The 19,034-nt window shown below is 41.9% G+C and overlaps 4 protein-coding genes across 10 annotated transcripts; 2 read left to right on the plus strand and 2 right to left on the minus strand.

Moving 5' to 3' along the window:
* Positions 1-2,597: 2,597 nt before the first annotated feature.
* Positions 2,598-8,384, minus strand: LOC116428918 (uncharacterized). 2 transcript variants are annotated; one of them, XM_031981145.2, is made up of 4 exons: positions 8,313-8,384; positions 3,665-3,922; positions 3,481-3,593; positions 2,598-3,082 (listed from the first exon to the last, which is right to left on the minus strand). In XM_031981145.2, exons 1-4 carry the CDS (start codon positions 8,347-8,349, stop codon positions 2,849-2,851), a joined length of 642 nt encoding a protein of 213 aa, XP_031837005.2. In that variant the 5' UTR covers positions 8,350-8,384; the 3' UTR covers positions 2,598-2,848. The 2 variants fall into 2 exon arrangements, with proteins under 2 accessions (XP_031837005.2, XP_031837004.2); XM_031981144.2 differs by lacking the exon at positions 8,313-8,384 and adding an exon at positions 4,762-5,091 and having other exon boundaries at positions 2,609-3,082.
* LOC116428917 (uncharacterized) lies at positions 7,049-15,122 on the plus strand. 3 transcript variants are annotated; one of them, XM_076364941.1, is made up of 5 exons: positions 7,049-7,845; positions 9,979-12,574; positions 12,771-13,152; positions 13,312-13,450; positions 14,390-15,122. In XM_076364941.1, the coding sequence occupies exons 2-5, from the start codon at positions 10,665-10,667 to the stop codon at positions 14,398-14,400; spliced, it is 2,442 nt and encodes an 813-aa protein (XP_076221056.1). In that variant the 5' UTR covers positions 7,049-7,845; positions 9,979-10,664; the 3' UTR covers positions 14,401-15,122. The 3 variants fall into 3 exon arrangements, with proteins under 3 accessions (XP_076221056.1, XP_076221069.1, XP_031837000.1); XM_031981140.2 differs by lacking the exon at positions 7,049-7,845 and adding an exon at positions 7,876-8,000; XM_076364954.1 differs by lacking the exon at positions 13,312-13,450.
* On the minus strand, positions 14,568-16,776 carry LOC116428919 (coiled-coil domain-containing protein 124). 3 transcript variants are annotated; one of them, XM_031981147.2, is made up of 4 exons: positions 16,629-16,776; positions 15,918-16,082; positions 15,542-15,810; positions 14,568-15,424 (listed from the first exon to the last, which is right to left on the minus strand). In XM_031981147.2, exons 2-4 carry the CDS (start codon positions 16,074-16,076, stop codon positions 15,226-15,228), a joined length of 627 nt encoding a protein of 208 aa, XP_031837007.1. In that variant the 5' UTR covers positions 16,077-16,082; positions 16,629-16,776; the 3' UTR covers positions 14,568-15,225. The 3 variants fall into 3 exon arrangements, with proteins under 3 accessions (XP_031837007.1, XP_031837006.1, XP_031837008.1); XM_031981146.2 differs by having other exon boundaries at positions 16,527-16,688; XM_031981148.2 differs by having other exon boundaries at positions 15,918-16,099; positions 16,527-16,656.
* On the plus strand, positions 16,231-18,040 carry LOC116428920 (UPF0235 protein C15orf40 homolog). Of its 2 annotated transcripts, none has more exons than XM_031981149.2 (4): positions 16,231-16,499; positions 17,231-17,321; positions 17,405-17,532; positions 17,605-18,040. In XM_031981149.2, the coding sequence occupies exons 1-4, from the start codon at positions 16,344-16,346 to the stop codon at positions 17,692-17,694; spliced, it is 465 nt and encodes a 154-aa protein (XP_031837009.1). In that variant the 5' UTR covers positions 16,231-16,343; the 3' UTR covers positions 17,695-18,040. The 2 variants fall into 2 exon arrangements, with proteins under 2 accessions (XP_031837009.1, XP_076221086.1); XM_076364971.1 differs by lacking the exon at positions 16,231-16,499 and adding an exon at positions 16,897-17,094.
* Positions 18,041-19,034: the final 994 nt, after the last annotated feature.

Consider the following 19,034-nt stretch of genomic DNA (forward strand, 5'->3'; position numbering starts at 1 on the left):
CGAGTCCCGTGGAAATGGGGACACCGTTGCTAGTTTCTTTCTCTAGTTTACTTTCCAAAGCTCTGTCAGCTAGCCAGGCTAGTGCCGGACTAGTTGGAACCCAGAGTAGTAGTACTAGCTGCCCACGCGCCGAGATCCTCGAAAGATCCCTAGCCCAGCATGCTGGCTTTCAACCAGTGACACTGCGAAGCCACCGCCAAATGACAGGGTCTATATCTATCGGATATAGGTTATCCGTAATACCAATTATCTGTCGACAGTTGTACCGCTGTTGGATGCGTACACTTTATATGCTGTATCTTTCACATCCAGGTGGCTCGTCCCTATCAAGGCTATCGCGGCTTGGTTGACCCAGCCAGACAGCTCGGAATCGCGAATTCCCATACCGCAACCACCATACGGCCCCCGAGGGTCAAGGACATCCTACAATCGGATAAGTTTTTCTTTCAATAGTACACAATCCGTTTCTACATTTCTCAAGATACGTTATCGTAAATGAAAAATCAACACGCTCCGCACATCTGCGCCGATGGGCTCTGCGAACGAAACGGGGTTTCGGGACTTCGTAATATGCATAATCCTCTGAAAATCGTTTCCGATCAACAGAACTGGAGCAAAATCGATCCGAAATCGTGAAGACTCATGTGCAAAAACCTGCTTGCATACTAAACGACTGCCTAATATTTGATCGAGCCCAAGGCGAAATTCTTTTCTCTATTGTTGAAAAAGAAACGCCGCAGTAACATTTCGATGCAAACCGCTGGTGTGCACTTGCAATCAATCGAAAAATAATACCCTTGGCAAACTTTATCGAGGTCAACTGTTTCCACTGGTTAAGCACGCAGTTCGTTCAACAGTCATTTCTTTCGCGACTTATAAACACTAATTAACAGTTTCAAGTCAGAAGGTATTTATGAAGGGGAACAGCAGAGGACAGGTGACGAGGTCTCATCAACAGCAACGCGTCCAACTGCCGGCTCTTGCTGCATACTCTAGACTCCTCGGTACACATACGTGTACGCCCCAGCTGCGTAAAAGCGCTAAAATGAATTGTAGCAATAGAGATCCTTAACGGAAATCGTTTAGCGGTAAGCTGCAACAAACGTGCAAGATCGAACAGGTTGGCTAATGCAATTACTTTCACCAGTTTCAACTGTTTACTCTATTAATTTCCTAGCCAGCGTTATTCCTGAATGTTTTTCATGCTACGGTACTTTGGTCGTCTCGTCGGTAAGTAAAGGTACATTCGAAATTGAAATTGAAATTCTATCGATACTCGTCTTTAAAAGGAGCCGGTCATCGCCTGTTCGATACGTAATTCGGGTTAGACGAATTTCCGGCCAGCAAAAGTCAACCGGCAACATCGTTGCGTCGCGACGCGTCGGTTGCCGAACTGTTACAATCGAAAGAAACGTCCCCGGTTATTCTCTCTTCGAGTTCTCGGCAAGAGGTAAACCTTTGTATTGGATCGCGTTAGACTGTTGGAGTTCTATTCTCGAGTTAATGCGTCCGCAAGGATACACCGGTTCAAAGAAAGTACGCGAGCCGTAAGTAGATGAATGCGTATTAGGACGGTCGAGTACCTCGTTTAATTGGAACCTCCGTAAACTCGGTGGCCGCGCGTGCCATATGTGGCAGCTTCTAGGGCCTCCTTGGGGTTCCCCGAATGGATCCGAAGTCGGCGTTTCGCTAATCCTCCGGAAGGACTCGCGCGCTCGAACCGCACTGAACCGTGAACATTTTATGTCCAGTTTCTTCGAGGGGGCAAACAAGAGAGTAGCGTACTGTTACTACATAATACGGCGGAAGTCGGATGTCCAGGCGCAGCGTAGACGTTCGACGAGTCTTCAGCGCGACGGGAACGGAACGAAGAACCCAACTGGGCTGGCCTGTAGGTGGTCCATCGATGTGGCCCGTTTGCTCTATAAACTCGACGAGTTAGATCGTATGCCAGATGCGGATTGGAACAAGGAGGCCCTTCAGCCGAATGATACAACACCGTGGTCATTACTGATCGACCATCCTCGCTGTTCGTTCTTTCCGAGTTCTCGCTGCTTTATTCGAATCGATGTCTCGAACAATTGCTGTGCAGCGAATTCTAAAACAACTAAAAAATATGTAACAATTGAAATAACATTGTCTTGCATAGGTTCGTTTATCGAGGACCTTTTGCCGCAATTTAAAAGCTCAACAGTTGTTCGGCTTAAAATGAACAATATAGCTGCACGAGAAATCTGCTTCCATGCATCTATGGATAGTAAATTAATTATTGTGCGTGTTAGTAGTATCGGTAAAGATGTTTTCGACTGTTGCGCATGTGTACGCCTGTGCTACGCAAACGGGTGTCTCTGCTGCTGAGCAGGTTGCATACCATGTGTTGTCAACACTCGAATTTCACTCGAAGCCGTTCGTGTCGTGAAGTATACGATATTCGATATATTGTATTTCTCAAATATTATTGAAGAAGCCGTTTCTGTTTCCTTACAGACTATCGGATAAATCTCGGATAGTAAATCAACAGATTATTTCACCAAGAACATATAACAAATCACCGAAGCGAAAAGATTGAACGTGGGAAATAACTACTTAACCACCGAACAAATCATTCAAATAATATTACAAAAAAGCTTATTTTTCCATTGTTATTGAAATAACTGTACAACGGTGCTCGCATAGTCTTTATTAGTACAAGTCAATAAGCAACATGTTTTCGTAACAGCATAATAAACGTTGGGAATTGCTGGAATATAAATATGTGTACAAGAATGAAATACGAATCTGTGATCCATCCAACACCTACAAAGAAAATATCATTCATGGCAAGTCGGCATGTTGGCATGACAGCATGTTAGCAATGCGGGGGTGGAGGATGTGTATCGCATAGGGTTACATTAATTGATCCACCCGCTACGGTTGGCACAACAACAGGCACCACACCTGAACCTCCAATTCCTCCTCCGTATACTCCTCCGAATCCTCCTTCGATTCCTCCTCCGTATCCTCCTCCGTATCCTCCTCCGTATCCTCCTCCGAATCCTTCTTCGATTCCTCCTCCGTGTACGAATCCTCCGCCATGGCCGTACTATAATATCATACATACAAGACATACGATTAATCAACAATGAACCATAGAAATTTCACGACAATTTTGATCGGGGTATACCAAAAGGGATAGCAATATCACAGAAATATCAATTAGCATGCTTCGAAAAGATCCTCGAACCGATTATCGACAATCGTCAAGGGAAATGTTTGAATTGTCGTGAAATTGGTAGTGGTGATGCGATAATATGGACATGCATAGGTTATCATTGCAAGATAGACGTAATATTTACAAGAAATCGAAGCAGAACATTTATGATACATACGAATGATCGAATAAACGTGTACGTAAGAAAAACTGCTGGGAACAAATGATTAAATCGCAGTGTCATTGTGCTGAGCTTAAACATACAGTTATTATCGAGTATTTAAACTTACTGGAATACAGGGCCATCCGATGTGATATTTGCATATCAAAATAGGAGTATAAGGCCGACAGTAACATGGTATCCAAGTCTTGTGATAACACGGGCAGTGATTAGGACGCTCAGCTATTTAAGCAAAGTAACTGCATTAATAATATGAAAGATTTTCGAAAGCCAATACTTGAATCCAGTCATACGTGTTTCAGCGGGCTTCAAGTGAAGGTGAACATGCGTTGTGACATTAATGGTCACCGGATTATCATTGCTCTTTGGTACAACTTCGGTACAATTTGTGGAACTGCAGTCCGTTACATATTCGGTTTCGGTAATATTGATTATGTGGTGTTTATGTTTCTGCATTGTTTTCTTTTCTATGCAGTGATTACATTTCTGTTCGCACGACGTTCTTCGCGTTGCACAATGAGTCTCCATACACTTATCCATGCAGGCATGATCTGAATGTAATTTTATCGTATGAATATTCGGAAAATATTTCAATGCATCACCTCCTCGCTAATTTCAATCACCTCGAAGTATCTTATCAAATTCATTTGTCATACCGAACAACTTTTTCTATACATCTAACAGGCGGTTTCACTTTTGTTTCACTTTTCGAAATATTCGCAAACGTTTCTCTGGGAAAGGGGAAATATTCATTAGCAACTAGCGCTTGATATTTTTCATCGGCGACTATTAGTTCAACAGTTACGAATCATTAAAATCTCGCTTCGAGCTCAACGCCTCCGAAGCAACTGCAACAGGTGAAAGAAAACATTCGATACGACACAGATTTTCACGTGTAGCCGAAAAAATAAAAAAGTCCGCAACATATTTCAAAGTTATTTCGATCAGCGAGGAGGTCACACATCCGGGTGTTTGCCGAGTTTTATTTCAAGTCTGTTAATACGATGTCGTGTAGAGTGTAATCAATGAAATTAGCACGTTAGGAGAGAGTATTTTACATTTCTTAACGTTTAAGCTTTCAAAGCCATGTTCCTGCAAAAGCTTTCTATGAAACTTGATATTTAAACAAAGTTCCGATCACTCGAATCGAGAGACACCGCAATCAGGGCTTAATGAAAAAATCACTCGGATAACATTTACAGAATCTTATTGGGAACCCGTACAAGTTGGCTGCGATAAAACCGCGTTGAAACTTTTCGCCGAGTTGGCTTCTACCTGAATCGTTTCGCTTGAAATATTACAATTTCTTAGTTTGTCTTCTTAAACGACCTGGCTACTTAAATCAGAGATACTCTTATTAAAGAAAAACTGTGTTTATGTTGCGTCAAACCTATCTCGTTAATATCTCCAGACGGATGTCTCTTATATCTTTTCAAACACTGTAAGTAAGTCCTGTAGTCCGAGTGCTTGCAGTCCAACAGAATTTTCGTTATGTCGCTCGAAGCTTCCGTAGAGATCGCTAACGGACTGGTGAGAACAAAGTTGACGAATGCGCCGAAACCAACGAGTATCGCGACCAAGTATAATGTTTGTGAATTCATTCTGAGACCTTTAACGAAACAGCAGTCGGCCATCCTGACCACGCGTCCCTTTATACTCATATTATCTACCGTTAAGTAAATCACTTGTATAAAAGTCGGATTCTCGGAAAGCGTTTGCGCTTCGTTCCAAGATAGCAGGGACATCGCACTCTAGGCTAATATCTTGGTGCGTGGATTTTTCAGCTGCACGGTACTCTACTGCCACGACAAATTTGCACTACTTATCGTTCACCACTCCCATGAAACCAAACTTGGGACAAGGAAGTGTCTGGGAAGACAATTGTTTGCTCCAGTCGGAATGCGGGTGGCTGCTACAATATCGATACATTAACACGATTCTCAACAATTCGAAATACTGTAAAATACTATTGTATTTGAAATAATTTGGGTCGCGATCCCGTATCGCAATCGGTGAAAATCATTTTAATCGTTGCTCATACGGTACAATGATAACGACTAGAATATCAATGCTGCGTAACTGTGCACATTTTCGAATTAAGCACGTGTCCTTTCTCATCAACGTTTTCTTCAAATTACCCAAGTTTTATTTAGTAACCATCTTATTTAATCGGCTTTTAGATTACTACTCTTTTTCTTTTCTCTAGTTGAATTACATCTTTTTCGTTACACGACGCGTCTGACTGACTCGGATATCTAAGCAAATTGTTTCTCACAAAAACACTGTGCTTAAAATCATTCGTTAACGTTATATTTCCTTCTTCCGATAGATATCTATCTATTCTGAATCGTAATTGATTTCATTGTGTCTGTTTATCGTGACCCTAAACATTTTTCATTTCTATTAACGACTAACCTCATTTTATACAGTACCGTTCGTTCGATCATCGGAAGCGTGTCGTCACACATGTTAACACCGCGTGCTCCATTTCGATCTTGAAGGAACGACTAAAACGGATAATCATATTATTTCAACTCTTCGATAGTAGGACAAATGTTATTGTCATAAACGATTGTCTCTACGATTAAACAAATGGAGTAGGAATTCATTTACAAGTAAATAAATCAACTATGTACACATTCTAATTTATAACTATCGTACTTGTCATTGGCTTTTTAATCGATTACTTTTCTTTAACAAAACATTTCTGCGACACGATGCTTTAAAATTCAGAAAAGAAACGATTCTATTCAGAAAGTGTTTTGCAACAAATAGAAGCAACCGCTTAATTCGTTCAGGCATTACACGCCATGATTTCACCGGCGACAATACTGGTGGCGAGGCATTCCGCGGACACGCGAAATTAATTCTTATATTACCTTCGTTTTACCAGAACTGGATATTTACTTGTAACCGTTTCTCGTGCTTTACCACGGTTACCCATCTCGGCACAACGACTTTTCTTCTACAGGATTTCATACGACTTGCATCGACTTATTCTGAATCGATCAATTGGTTCGAAGTTGCATTGAATCGTCGATGAAAAATCAGAGTTTCGGTTCCTGCCAAATTATTCTGACATGTGGGATTATAACAGACAGCGAAGCAGCGAGAACAACACGCCGTGCTTTCGGACACATCTTATGGACTGTTATCGTACCAATATAATACACTCGGTGTCTCGGAAATACAGTCAAGTATCTTCGACTTTGTTTGGACATTGTTTCTACACCGAAGCTTCCAACATCGAATATAGGGAGCCGCGCCGACCCGAGGGTGCAATCGATGGGGGGCGGCAATAAACGAGTATCTAATATTCATTCGAAGCATCTAGTATTCTCAGTTGAAACGGATCGCAAACGATTTCTGAAACTTCAAAATGACAATTCAGTTTGTCGAGCTTTTAAAGGGAGGCCAATCAAAGCTTACACCCGGCCGGCAAATGTCTTTGGCGTGCCCCTGCGAGTAGACATTGTCGAGAGACTGTTTCGAACGTTAGAGCCCGGGAAGTGGTTGTGCATGCGACACGCGGATAATTGACAAGAAAGGACATTTCGAATAGTACGCGTACCGATGGAGAGTTGAAATGGTATTTCTCGTTTCGTCCGTTGGACGACTCCCATCGGAATCCAATTGGTGGGAACGGGGCACAGGATAGTTGAGGACACCGCGTAGAAGAGCGCGCTAAGTGGGGTGGCGCTGTTTCGTGCGCGCGGTGTGCGCCGTGTGCGTGTACCTCGAGACGCGCAATGGCCGCCGTGACCTGACGTGCGGTGGTTCAATGTCAATTGTCTTTAATTTTCCCGTTTTAATTCGCCGTTCCACGCCCACGAAAATGCGCGCCACCTCGTCATGCACACAGTCGACGCAGCTCTGCGATACCGTGCACTTGGACAACGACGACAGGCTGCTCTGGCTCTCGGGTAACACAGTCTCCCCACGAATGTTTCCATCGTCTCCGAGAATCACCGTGGAAATCGACACGCGACCGAGCGTGTCGAAAGAGTGTCCGCTCAGTTTGCATCCTGCGGATGATCGGTCGGGAAAAACGAGCCAGTGAATATGCATTTCCGACGTGTACCCCCGTCGGGCAGCTTTCGTGTCTCGTGAAAGTGGACCCCTTGCGGAACACGTTCCCGATAGCCGATTTTTCGTACGCGAGAACAGTCGGAGCCGAGAGGAAGTGCCAATTGACGGTTTAATGCGCGCATTACTACGGAACACGCTGTGCGCTAGTGCTGGTCCCGGCCTGTGTTTCATACCAAAGACGATTTTCTGTGCGGAGCAACGCCGATTCGAACCGAGGATCAGTCGCAGAGGCAACAAGTGGTTTTGTGCGTACCGAGGATGGGTAAAGCTTGCATATGGCTTTGAGCCACGCTTTACCGACCTGTGCCCCGCTATCGTGTGTCGTGCTGACGAGAAAAGGCGGTCGACAATTGACAACCAACAATCAGCAATCGAGGATCGAGGGGCAAGTACAACAGTAGGATTTTTGCCGCGACGCGTTCGTCGACTACGAACCACGAACTGTGCACGACATTTCACAAAAGATGAATTTTCTCTGATCGTTTCGAGCGTATAATGCAACGGGAAAATATATTCCGCGAACGCGGTGCAATTAGAAAAGTAAGAATATTCAACGATTAAGCTGACATTGTTCGTTCGTTCGTTGCTTTTTTCGAAAGGTATGTATACACATGTGTAAGAGAATGTACATGTATGTATACAGAGTTCTCGTCGAGTCTTTTTCTTTCAATGTTTGCACATTATAGACTATAGACTAAGGAAAAGTCGTTTTGAGGCTTATGTTCGTAGCTCGATGACTAACCGGCTGGTATGCCGAGAGCTGATTTATTCGAATAACCTGCATAATGGACACGGATCGTGGACGTAATTATATCGAGAATGCTAGGCCTACAGTAACCGTAGTACACTTACTCTGCACGATGGAGTAGTTCTCGATTAAACTTTCCATCGGGAAATTTCTCTGTGACTGGACAAATTACGTGTGCCTGACTGATTTCATTGTGGCCAGCCACACGATAGCGCGGTAAATATCTGCAACCTGATCGGGATATCTAGGAAAGCAGCTTCTACGTGTTTAAACGCGATTACGTTGCGCGGCAAATTTGAAAAAGATATCTTGATCGTCCGCAGGATCACTAATGTTCATGGGAAATGCTATATTCCATTTACTTTTATCGTCGTCGTTTTAAACGCTACCGTGAACAAGCACGAATATTGCTTGAAAAATCAGTTGAAACGTTTCCCGCGTAAGTTCTACTTTAGGAAGAAATCTTTTAGCAATTCTTTACTACTTGTCGATGTTCACTTTTCCTGTTCCGGTCGCACCTTACCTCTCTTCCGATATTTTTTTCCTTTATCTGTGTTCCATTTTCCTTGTTTTCCTTGTTTTCCTTTTTTCCCTTTTTTCCCTTTTTTCCCTTTTTTCCCTTTTTTCCCTTTTTTCCCTTTTTTCCCTTTTTTTTTGTATCGTCAACATTCGACATTTTTCGTCCCGTTTTCCAACTGTCATATATACAAGTTATCAGATGCGATAAATGTTTGGTTCCATTTGAAACCAAACATTTGTTCGTGTTATCTGTATGTGCTCAGAGTATAGACAACCAATATAATTTTATTAAACGTTCAAATTACCGACAATAAAGATTACAATACAAGATTGCAATAAAGATAAAGTATTGAAATTTGTACATTTCATTACTTGTCATATTACGTTATTTTAGCGTGTGTGTACCATTTTCTCGTGTCAAACTCAATTTAGCGCATCGATTGGAGATTACCAAGATGATCGCGGTAGTTGCGTCACTTTGAAAGAAATTGAACAACTGATTAACCTTCCGCGGTCGTATTCATTTTACATACAAATCTCAACTGTATCGCTCGTTTATCAAATACTATAATATTTTCCATCGTCTCTTTCGCAGAAATTATTTTAGTAATAAATATTGCAATTATTTTCATTTTACCCGACCGCAAAGGGTTCACGATGCACGATATGAAACGTGTTACACTGCAAATAGTAATCTTTGAACATTAAGAAAAGAGTATACTGTGTATATCTGTATATCTAAAGAAGAAACGTTGGACTTGATGGTTAATCAAGATGTACTTGTAGCGTAGAAAGAATGAAAATGTTTGCGTTCGTTTTGTTTGCCGCCACCAACTCCTTGTTTTCATTTAACACAAAGTGTCTCGCGGTTACTGAACACGCTTCGACTCTCGGTCTTTCCTTTTCCTTCACTGGCGTTGTCCTTTTCTCCGTCCTTTTTCTACGCCATCCGAAAGTGTTTTCCTTCCGGTCCCGTTGAGCGTTGCAAGTGTCCAAAGTTCACCGTATGTCTGTCGATTATCTGCTACGCCTTCGCAAACACGTAGGGACAAAGGTATATCGAGCCTTGTCTTTCATTTATGATTTTCATTTACCATCGTGTAACTGTATTTAATCAATTAACACGATCAGTCTAAAATCTCTGACAGATTGAACCCGCGTTCTTACCGATTGTAAAGACCAATGGTAAAGACATTATAAAGATAAAGATTAAACATGGTAAATTTCTAACAAAACTTGTTCCATCCACAGGTTCGAGCGGTGAAGTTTAGATGTACCGACGGTGGAACGATCATCGGTGATTCACCGAACCGTGAACTGCTTAATACAAGCAGCCACGCGAAATGTTACTTTCGTATTTCGCGGGGAAATCGTGTCTGACCAAGCAACGATTGCGGGAACTGCAGGAAAAGTGTTGCAAGGCTACGAATGCACTTGACTGGAACGTATACAGCGAAAAGAAATTGTACAAATATCCTGCAAACGATGATACGTCGTTACTGGACACCGTGCTGGACAATTGAAAAATGAACATAACGAAAGGGAAATGTTTCTCGCCTCGAACAAATAGGAATAGTAAGAAATAATCGAGGCTGTGACGACGATGGAATGTTTCCAAAAAATGTTACAAAGTTGAAATGCTGGATGAAATTTCCAGGAGCAATTATATCGAAAATTCTCGCGATTCGTTCTCTTCGACTACAACACGACAAAGGAAAAAGGAAAAAGGAACGATTATGCTGTCGCTGCCACGGTGTATTCGGTGATCGAAACTCCTCCTGATTCGCAAACAAGTGACAACCCGCGAGAAGACGGTCGCGCGATCGAGCAAATATCAAACAGATAAATTGCAACATTGTCATCTTGATCGATGCACTCTCTCTCGTTACCGTGGTATTCTCTTCGTTACTCGTAAGGAAATAGTCTTCGCTAAAACTATGGAGAGAGAAGAGGCCGTAGTACCGGATGCGCCTTGGTATGCGACAGTTTTCGAATACTGGAGAAACAGGAATCGAGTGGGTCCCGGGAAAGTAGAGCTTCCCGATTGCGACTTTTTCATCGTCGGTCCGCGTCGAACCCTGAGAATTCTGAAACCGTCCCTGAAGAGCGGCTGGTATTACGAGAGTACCAGCAACGACAAACCGGAATCTATCGCCGACAATTTCTTCGCCCGTTGGTCCAGAAGACCCCATTCGTCTGGGAATTGCAGGTGTTCCTTTCGGCAGTCTCGCCGCTTGAGCACCACCGAGGAACAGATTATATCCGCAGAGTTGAACAGAATTCGAACGAGTCTTTGCGAAGCCGAGAAGAACGAGCGAGCGATTCAAGAGTTGGAACAAAGGGTGTCGATGAATTTGCAGAGACTTCAAGTCACCGAAAGTCAACCAACGAAACCGGAATCGGAGGACGCGGCGCTTGCGATCACCAATCAAATGGTTGCGAAAGATCCTCGAGTGGACGAGAAAACGATGAAAAATCAAATCGTGAAGGACCTAGAAAGGTACATCAACATACTTCTCGAGGAGATTCTCGACGACACTGTGAAATACATTGCCGGTGCCGAAAATACTCTGAAAAGGAACAAGAGCTCGCCTCGCCGATCGGACAAGGATAAACGGAATTGCAGCAAAAAGAAACCATCCAACGATCGTTGCTTCGATAACGAACAGTCATTCAACGACATAAACTTGTCCCTTGATCCGGATCGGATTGCGAAACAACCGAACGAACCGAACCAGTGCAGAAATGAGATATCGAGTAACGAGGAGGGATACGTTAATCGCGGCTTCATTGGCTCCTCGACAGATCCGGACGCGCTCGACTTTTACTTGCGACGTTCGGCCGCAACGCAAGTCACCCTAGAACAGTTCGACTGTATCGATTCGGGGATAAACAGCGTTGAGACGATAGAGTTCCAGCCGGATCAAGAGCCCAGCCTCGAGCAATCCTTGCTGAAGATCATCGACGAGAGACTCGGCAGAATATCCTTGCCTTTGAGGAACAGTTGGGAGGACTTGTGTGGCACAGGTGGCCAGGACAACGATCCCCAGGGCCAGCCGACAAAGAGAGCGGACGGAAAGGTGATTCCGAGAACCGGTGAGCATCTGGGCAATGATGGAGGCAGCAGCGCCGAGAGATCGGAGGTCACCGAGAAGAATGATGCGGAAAGCAACAAGCCGCAGAATCCGAGCGTTCAAGCCGCCGGAGGAATCGATATCTCGACGGATAATCTCGCGGCTAGGGAACCGGCAATGCTCGATCTCAAGGAGCCAGAGGATATTGTTAACGAGCACAGTTTCGAGAATTTGCGACTGGAATTGAACGGCAGCGGGAACGGATCCTCCTTCAAGTTCAACAAAGCTAACGCCATGTCGAAGCTGCGGAAGAAGCTGTGCGCGAACCCGGCTGCGTCCGACGAGTCTTTCGAACAGATTCGCTCGACCGAGATGATGGCGCCGTCGTTGCAGCTCAAGAAGGAACCGCCGCCGGCCCCTATTGAGCTCGAAGATTACAGGAAAATGTGGCCGAACATCGAAGAGACGTCTGCGACCGCTTACGAACAGAATCCTCGCGATTTCGTTACTTTCAGGAAGACCCGAAAGCCGATGATCGTATTCATCCACGGGTTTGGATCGTCCGCAGATATCTTTGAGCATCAGCTTCGGTATTTCTCTGCTTTGGGCTATCCTTGCATCGCACCGGACATGCTGGGGCACGGCATGAGCTCGGCACCTGGTCGCTCCAGGGATTATCACTTTAACAAACTGCTCAAGGATCTCGACACCATCCTCTGCCATTACGCGTTCAAACCCGGACAGAAGTGTGTTCTGGTAGCGCACAATTACGGGTAAACACTCCTTTTATTACCTTCCCTTTCACTCTGCTTTCCGAACATCCGCAAAACCTTGTCGTCTCTCTACTCGGCGCTTACTTTCAAACTCTCCGAAAATCACAAGATCGCTTTCCGCGTACGCTTTGCCATTTGCAAACTAAAATAACGAACATTTCTCAAATTCCTATTTCTTCATTTTCTTTTGTCGCAGATGCAGTTTCGCGGCTGCCTTGGCCTGTAAATACGACAGTTGCATACACCAGCTAGTCTTAATATCCGGAGGTGGTCCAACTCCTTTAGCAGCACCCAGCAGCGAAAGCGCCGGTCACTGTTGCCTCCGAGCAATCCTCGCGCCTTTTTTAATGTGTGGCCTTCACAGAGATATACTATATTCCGCAAAGGGCCGTCAACACCCTTACTGCGGCCCCGAACCACCGGAACAATGGCCCTCGCACATGAAATACGTTCTAGACGGCATGGTTTGGCCAGATGGTGACTACATTTTCCATAGAAGGATATGCACACCGACGCTTCTTATACATGGTTTAAGGGACAACAAAGTGTCATTGGTGCAAGAATGCCAAATGGAAAGAGTACGTTTTTAAATGCTATCCCTCTATATCTCGAATTCTCGGTACGATGTTTTCCCTCGACCCATAGAAAATCCTCGTGGGTCTCGCGACCAAACTGATTTCACGGAATATTTTTCTTACGAGGCCCTTAAAATACCAACTACGTGTTCTCCCCTTCAGATCGTAGTTCCACTCGTCAGAGATGAAACATTCTTCCCGTACAACAGGGATAATTCGACTGAACGGAGGACACGGACGGAGGTCTATTTGGTATATACAGATACCAAGTTACAGACAATATGGTACAACTCGCACGGGGGTAACATTGGATTCAATTTCAATACGTACTTGAAAATACAAACATAAGTTTCTTATTTATTATTCAACATTGGAATCGTATGTAACGTTATACAAGAGTCGCTCAAGAAGTAAATTATGCGATCCTGCAACTTTCGTTCTGAGAGAGATATTTATGATACGTTACATTAAAAGCGCGTCTAACATTAATATGCATATCCGATAGGACCTTCACGGATGAAAAAGTAAAAGTGCGTATAGATAAAAGACTCCATCTAATCAGTCAGTCGTTAACCCCGTCGGACCCAATTTATTTATTTCACAAAAACTCTGTTCCTTTACCTATCTCATCGACAAACCACTCTTATTCGATGCACTATCAGTAATGACGTATATTTCGAGTAAAATATAGTAATGTACACTAGTTTTTTCATCGAAACAGGCTTAAAACAAAGGTGTCCATCTTTCCTAATACATGGTTGCCCGTCAGAATTTTCATATTTTCTCTTCTCTTATCTATGGAAGCAGTGAAACCTTATATATTACAATACACGTCATGTCTGAACTGGTGTAGTGTGTGACGCAAAGCATTACAAAACGGGCAGCACCGCGAAACTTTTCGACGAGTACCACGCACAGTAGAAACAACCTTAACACGGATATCGGAAAATTGGACGGGATCTTTCTGCAACAACCTTTTTCTAATGAAAATAACTTGTTCTCTTCCATGTATTTATCTTTTCAGTCACTAAAGAATATATTTTATCCATCTATATTTCTAATAAAACGAATACTTTTGCATCATTGAAGACTTCTATTTGTATTTGTTTTCGTGTTCGTATTCGTATTCGTATTCGTATTTCTATATTATACGTTTCTCAATGATTAAAGAATATTTCATATTTTTCTCACGTTTTTTACTTTTTGTATTAACTGCAGCTTTTATGTTGAATCTTTTCAGACCATGCTTAAAGCTTTCTTGGAAGCAATTCCAGCAGCTGACCATACACCCATGACTGACTGTCCAGAACAAGTGAATCACATGATACATTGTTTTATAGATTTGTGGAAAAATAAAAAGTGGTAGCGGTAATATAGTTAGGTCTATATGATATACAGAATAGACACTTTGTAAAATATATTATTGCATAATAAGATTATATTTGAATCAAGTTCATTATACGGGTATTCGATTCATTTGTATATGTTGAAAGAAAAAATTAGATGCCTTGTGCGTAATTCGATGTGGCGAATTTATGCATCGAAACAAAGATTATAACCTATTGTATACAACCTAGTTTTATACTAGTGAACATTCATTTTTATAGATACTATTTTATACGATTGTAGCGGCAAAACAAATCCAAAAAAACAAGTTTTTTACCAACACTTTGAAAACGTTTTGCGATAATGTGCAGCTACGGCTGGTTACTGATATTATTCTCATTAAAGTTGATTCATTCTATGACACAACTGTGCCAAAATCTGTGCACACGGTTGTTGCAGTGATTCTTCAAATTGAAGCGGTTCTAACGAAGGTTGTAAAGGTCGATTTGTAAATGAAATTGTAAAATATTATGTAGAGGCTATGCGGTAGCGTATAAGTTATACCAAAGATGATTTATACAATGTGATTTTCTCTATTCTACCAGAGTATAACTTATTCGTTTACAATAAAATTGTGTACAGATACATTTGATTTATCGACAATTGTATTTATAAGTCTTATTCCACGTATTCCTGTCAGCCATCTATTCGATCGTCATGTATGTTTGTGTTATCAAGAATCGAGTAATATCAGCGATTTAAGAGTAACTTTTGATTAAGTGGATTTTCCGGAGACTTCATCCATTCCTTCTTCAGTATTTGTTTTAATTGACTTAACCTTAGCGTAGGATTTTGTTCTTTCACGATAGGCATCATCCTTTCTTCGAAACTCGCATACGCAGCTTTCACACGTTTCTCTGGATGACGATCAGCTTCCGGTTCCTTTGTACTAAAATAGATAGTATTGCATTAAATACACTTGGAACGATTCTTTTCCTTTTTTTTCAACTAAATCTCAAGGAAATTCATTAGTTTGGTCAAATTGTAATGTTACTTTTCTTCTTACCTTAAAATAGTTAAAGCTTCGTCTATACCATGTGCAGTTTCACCTTCGATCGTCAGTCTATTTAAATTCTCCTCGATCGGTTTCTCTTCCTCTTTCTTTTTCATTGCTACCTGATTTCGTTTCTCCGTGGCAACCACAATTTCAGCTCTAGTTATCTTGGCGGCGGGTTGCTTGCCACCTACTTTTATATTTGCCATCTCCTTCTCGAGCAAAGCTTTCGTCTCTGCTTTCTTCTCTAACTGCTGTTGACGTTTCTTCTCTTGTTCTTCCTATGAATAATGATAAAATTGACGATATCAAAATCCCAATGAAATACATTGAAGAACACGATCAGTACTCCAACAGTTTTAAACGTGTGCACGAATATCAGGTATACCAGTTTTTGTTTCTTCTTCAGCAATTGTTTATCGTCATCTTGCCAGGCTTTATCTTCCGCTTCCAAAGCCTTTCTTGTACTTTCAGCTTCCTTGGCTGCTGCCTTTCTTGCTCTGGCAGCGACAGCTTTACTATTTTCACCGACGAATTTCTTGGGCATGTCGATCTACATTTCATTCAACTCTTTAACCATTATTATCTTTTGCATAATTTTCTTTTGATACGCGAACAACGGCTAATAACGGAGTCGATATGCTCTATATGGAGTTATTGTTTGAGCGATTTAATAATACGCGCGCGGTGCACGGATTTCCCTATAGTTGGGTTGGCATTTCTGCTACACGTGCGCAGATGTACCAGTCGACCGCAAGCAGTTGAGGTTAAACAATAATTTGTATACATTTTATACGAAGGCATCGAATCATGGATGCGATGCAAGGTTACTTTTGAATTCGAAATAATGTGGTATTTTCGAAATACTTGTCTACGTGAAAGCAGTTTACAGCGTTTAACAAGTATTTGTGAAATGTCGAAGCAAGGCTCAAAGAAAGTTGGCAAAACACAGAAAGCGACGGCTAACGAGGTTAGTGGATAATTCAAAGAGTATTACCAGTTGCGATTCGGATGAAATTCAAATTTTGAAGCGTAATCGAGGTTTAATCACCTATTCAGAAAATAACATGACATTTTCCGAAGCACACGTTCAACTTACACTTGACGCTGCCAGGTGTCGCTCGTGAATACACGATCCGGTGACTTACGATTTCAGTACCAACTGTATCCTACTAAAATCTGTTCGTTTCAGAATTACTACTTTATCGGCTTTATCGACATCGTTGCACGCGTGAATGCTTCTGCAATTCTGCATTTTCAATCGCGTTTCATTATTCTTCTATCGACGAAATTCTTTTCGAAAACCTCCGACTCGTTACAGCATTGTTCCAAGCGTATTAAAAAGTATTCAACAACTAATACCATTAATATCATTCATTCAAGAATATCGTTAATAGGAATCTATGAAACATCCATGTTCGATCAAATTGCAATATTATATGTATACAAAGTTTCATACAGAGGAGTCTCGCGAGTATCTTTACGAGCCGGTGGTGAAGCTTAAAACTCTAAGCGATCCCTGTACATCTTCTTTCTCGGCGGCGTCGATCAGCGAAAGAAAAACGGTTATTTCTTTGTGCCACTACACGGCTCGAGTACTAACGAATACAAAGAAAAGACCAAGTCTGCCCCCTATTTTCTTTCTATTTTCTTTCTATTTTCTTTCTCGACAGTGCAGTAGTTTCTTTTCTGTTTGCGCAGGAAGCCAAGGGACCCGTGGGTCTAGATAAAAATGGAAACGTTACCATCAGGATCCACGCAAAGCCCGGAGCTAAAAATAATAATATAACGGGTAATATTATTCTGCAATTTATGGAACGAAATTGAAAACGTTTGATTTTTCATTGGTACACAGGGAAACGAACTTGTTTGCAGATATCTCTGAAGAATTTGTGGGCATCGCCATATCCGCCCCTCCAGTCGAAGGCGAAGCGAACGTGGAACTTGTCAAATATTTGGCTTCCGTATTAGGAATGCGAAAATCGGATGTATTCTTGGATAGAGTCGGTACCATTTCATATTCTATTCATTGGAACTTGTTTCGAATTCAACTATTCATATTGAATTTCTTCTAGGGTTCGAAAAGTCGTCAAAAGATTGTAGTAGTGTCTGGTTCCACAGTACAGACAGTCTTGGACAAATTAACAAGAGAAATGCGAATATAACAATGAACTTTCACTAATTCATTATGATTCCGTCTATTTTTTCACACATACATCCCAATAGCTTTCTTCTGCTATCGAGTTACATTTATTATACATGAATGTGTCATAAATATGAAATAAATTTAAGGTTCCCTCCTACGGAGACTCTCCTTCTCCCATGTGTCTCTTTCTATGCACCCGATCAGGGGAAAACTGTGTGTATGTACATTTCTTGTATTCGTATTCTATTGCGCTTGAACATTGTCAATTCCATTTAATATTCTGATAAATGCTATAAGATGTTACGCGTGTATACAACAATCTAATACTCAGATAAAACAGTAAAGAAGGACAGCTCTATCGTTCATTCGTTTATTTATACTTATTTGCACAGACTTGAGCGAAATCGTTCCATTTGCGAAGAACAGTTGTTCGATAATTAATGTAACATAAAATACTATCGATAGCATTATGGTAGAATAAATGAAAAGGACTATCGAAACTTGTTAGAATTTCTTGGAAATTTTCCAATTCTTTGAATGCGTAAGACAAGGAAAGGACGAGCGTGCGACAAGAACAGGGAGTTCTGCTGTAACACGATAGCATCGCCATCTAGCGGACGGCCGTTTCCGCAGCTTTTCCTTATCCCCGCCATGTGTAAGACAAGGACAGAGCTACTGTGCGACAAAGACAGAGACAGCGTACTCGATTCAACTTCCTTCGAAAAAGCATCTCATCGGTCCCTGGTACGTACGCGCGAAGCATCAGGACTAAGGAGGTATACGAAAGTGCGCCATCTAGCCGCGACAGCTAACAACTAAATGCGACATGTCGATGGTGAAGAAACAAGGAAATTAGCAGCGAATTCATTAATAACTAAACTATTACGAATAAATTGTTGATCTTCGCAATATAAGATTGTAGAATGTTCATTCCCCTACTTTCTCACGTCACCATTCATGGAATTTTGCACCGCGTTGATTATTAATGAATTATTCTTCGGGACGATGTTCCAAGCAACCTAGAATTTTTTCACTGGTGCGCAATAAATCAACAAGTTTCTCATTTAATAGACATAATTGGTGAATATTTGCGACTGAAGAAATTAGAATGTGCCTTCCGCAACATTCTGGAAATGCCTTGAATCATATTTCAGACGTAATTAATGAGTTATTACCGATTTTTTGACGTGTTCATTGTGTTCTACAAGAACATAACGAGTAACACAAGTATAAATATTCACTTGATAGTGATGTTCAGTCTGTTGTCTTATGGATTTACAAGAACTCATATATGTATCATTATCTTTGTTCCATAATCTTTAATTTGAGCCATCAAGCGTTTTGTAACATTACTTTGAA

This window comes from Nomia melanderi, chromosome 1 (assembly GCF_051020985.1).
Source record: "Nomia melanderi isolate GNS246 chromosome 1, iyNomMela1, whole genome shotgun sequence".
In the NCBI taxonomy this organism is placed as follows: Eukaryota; Metazoa; Arthropoda; class Insecta; order Hymenoptera; family Halictidae; genus Nomia; species Nomia melanderi.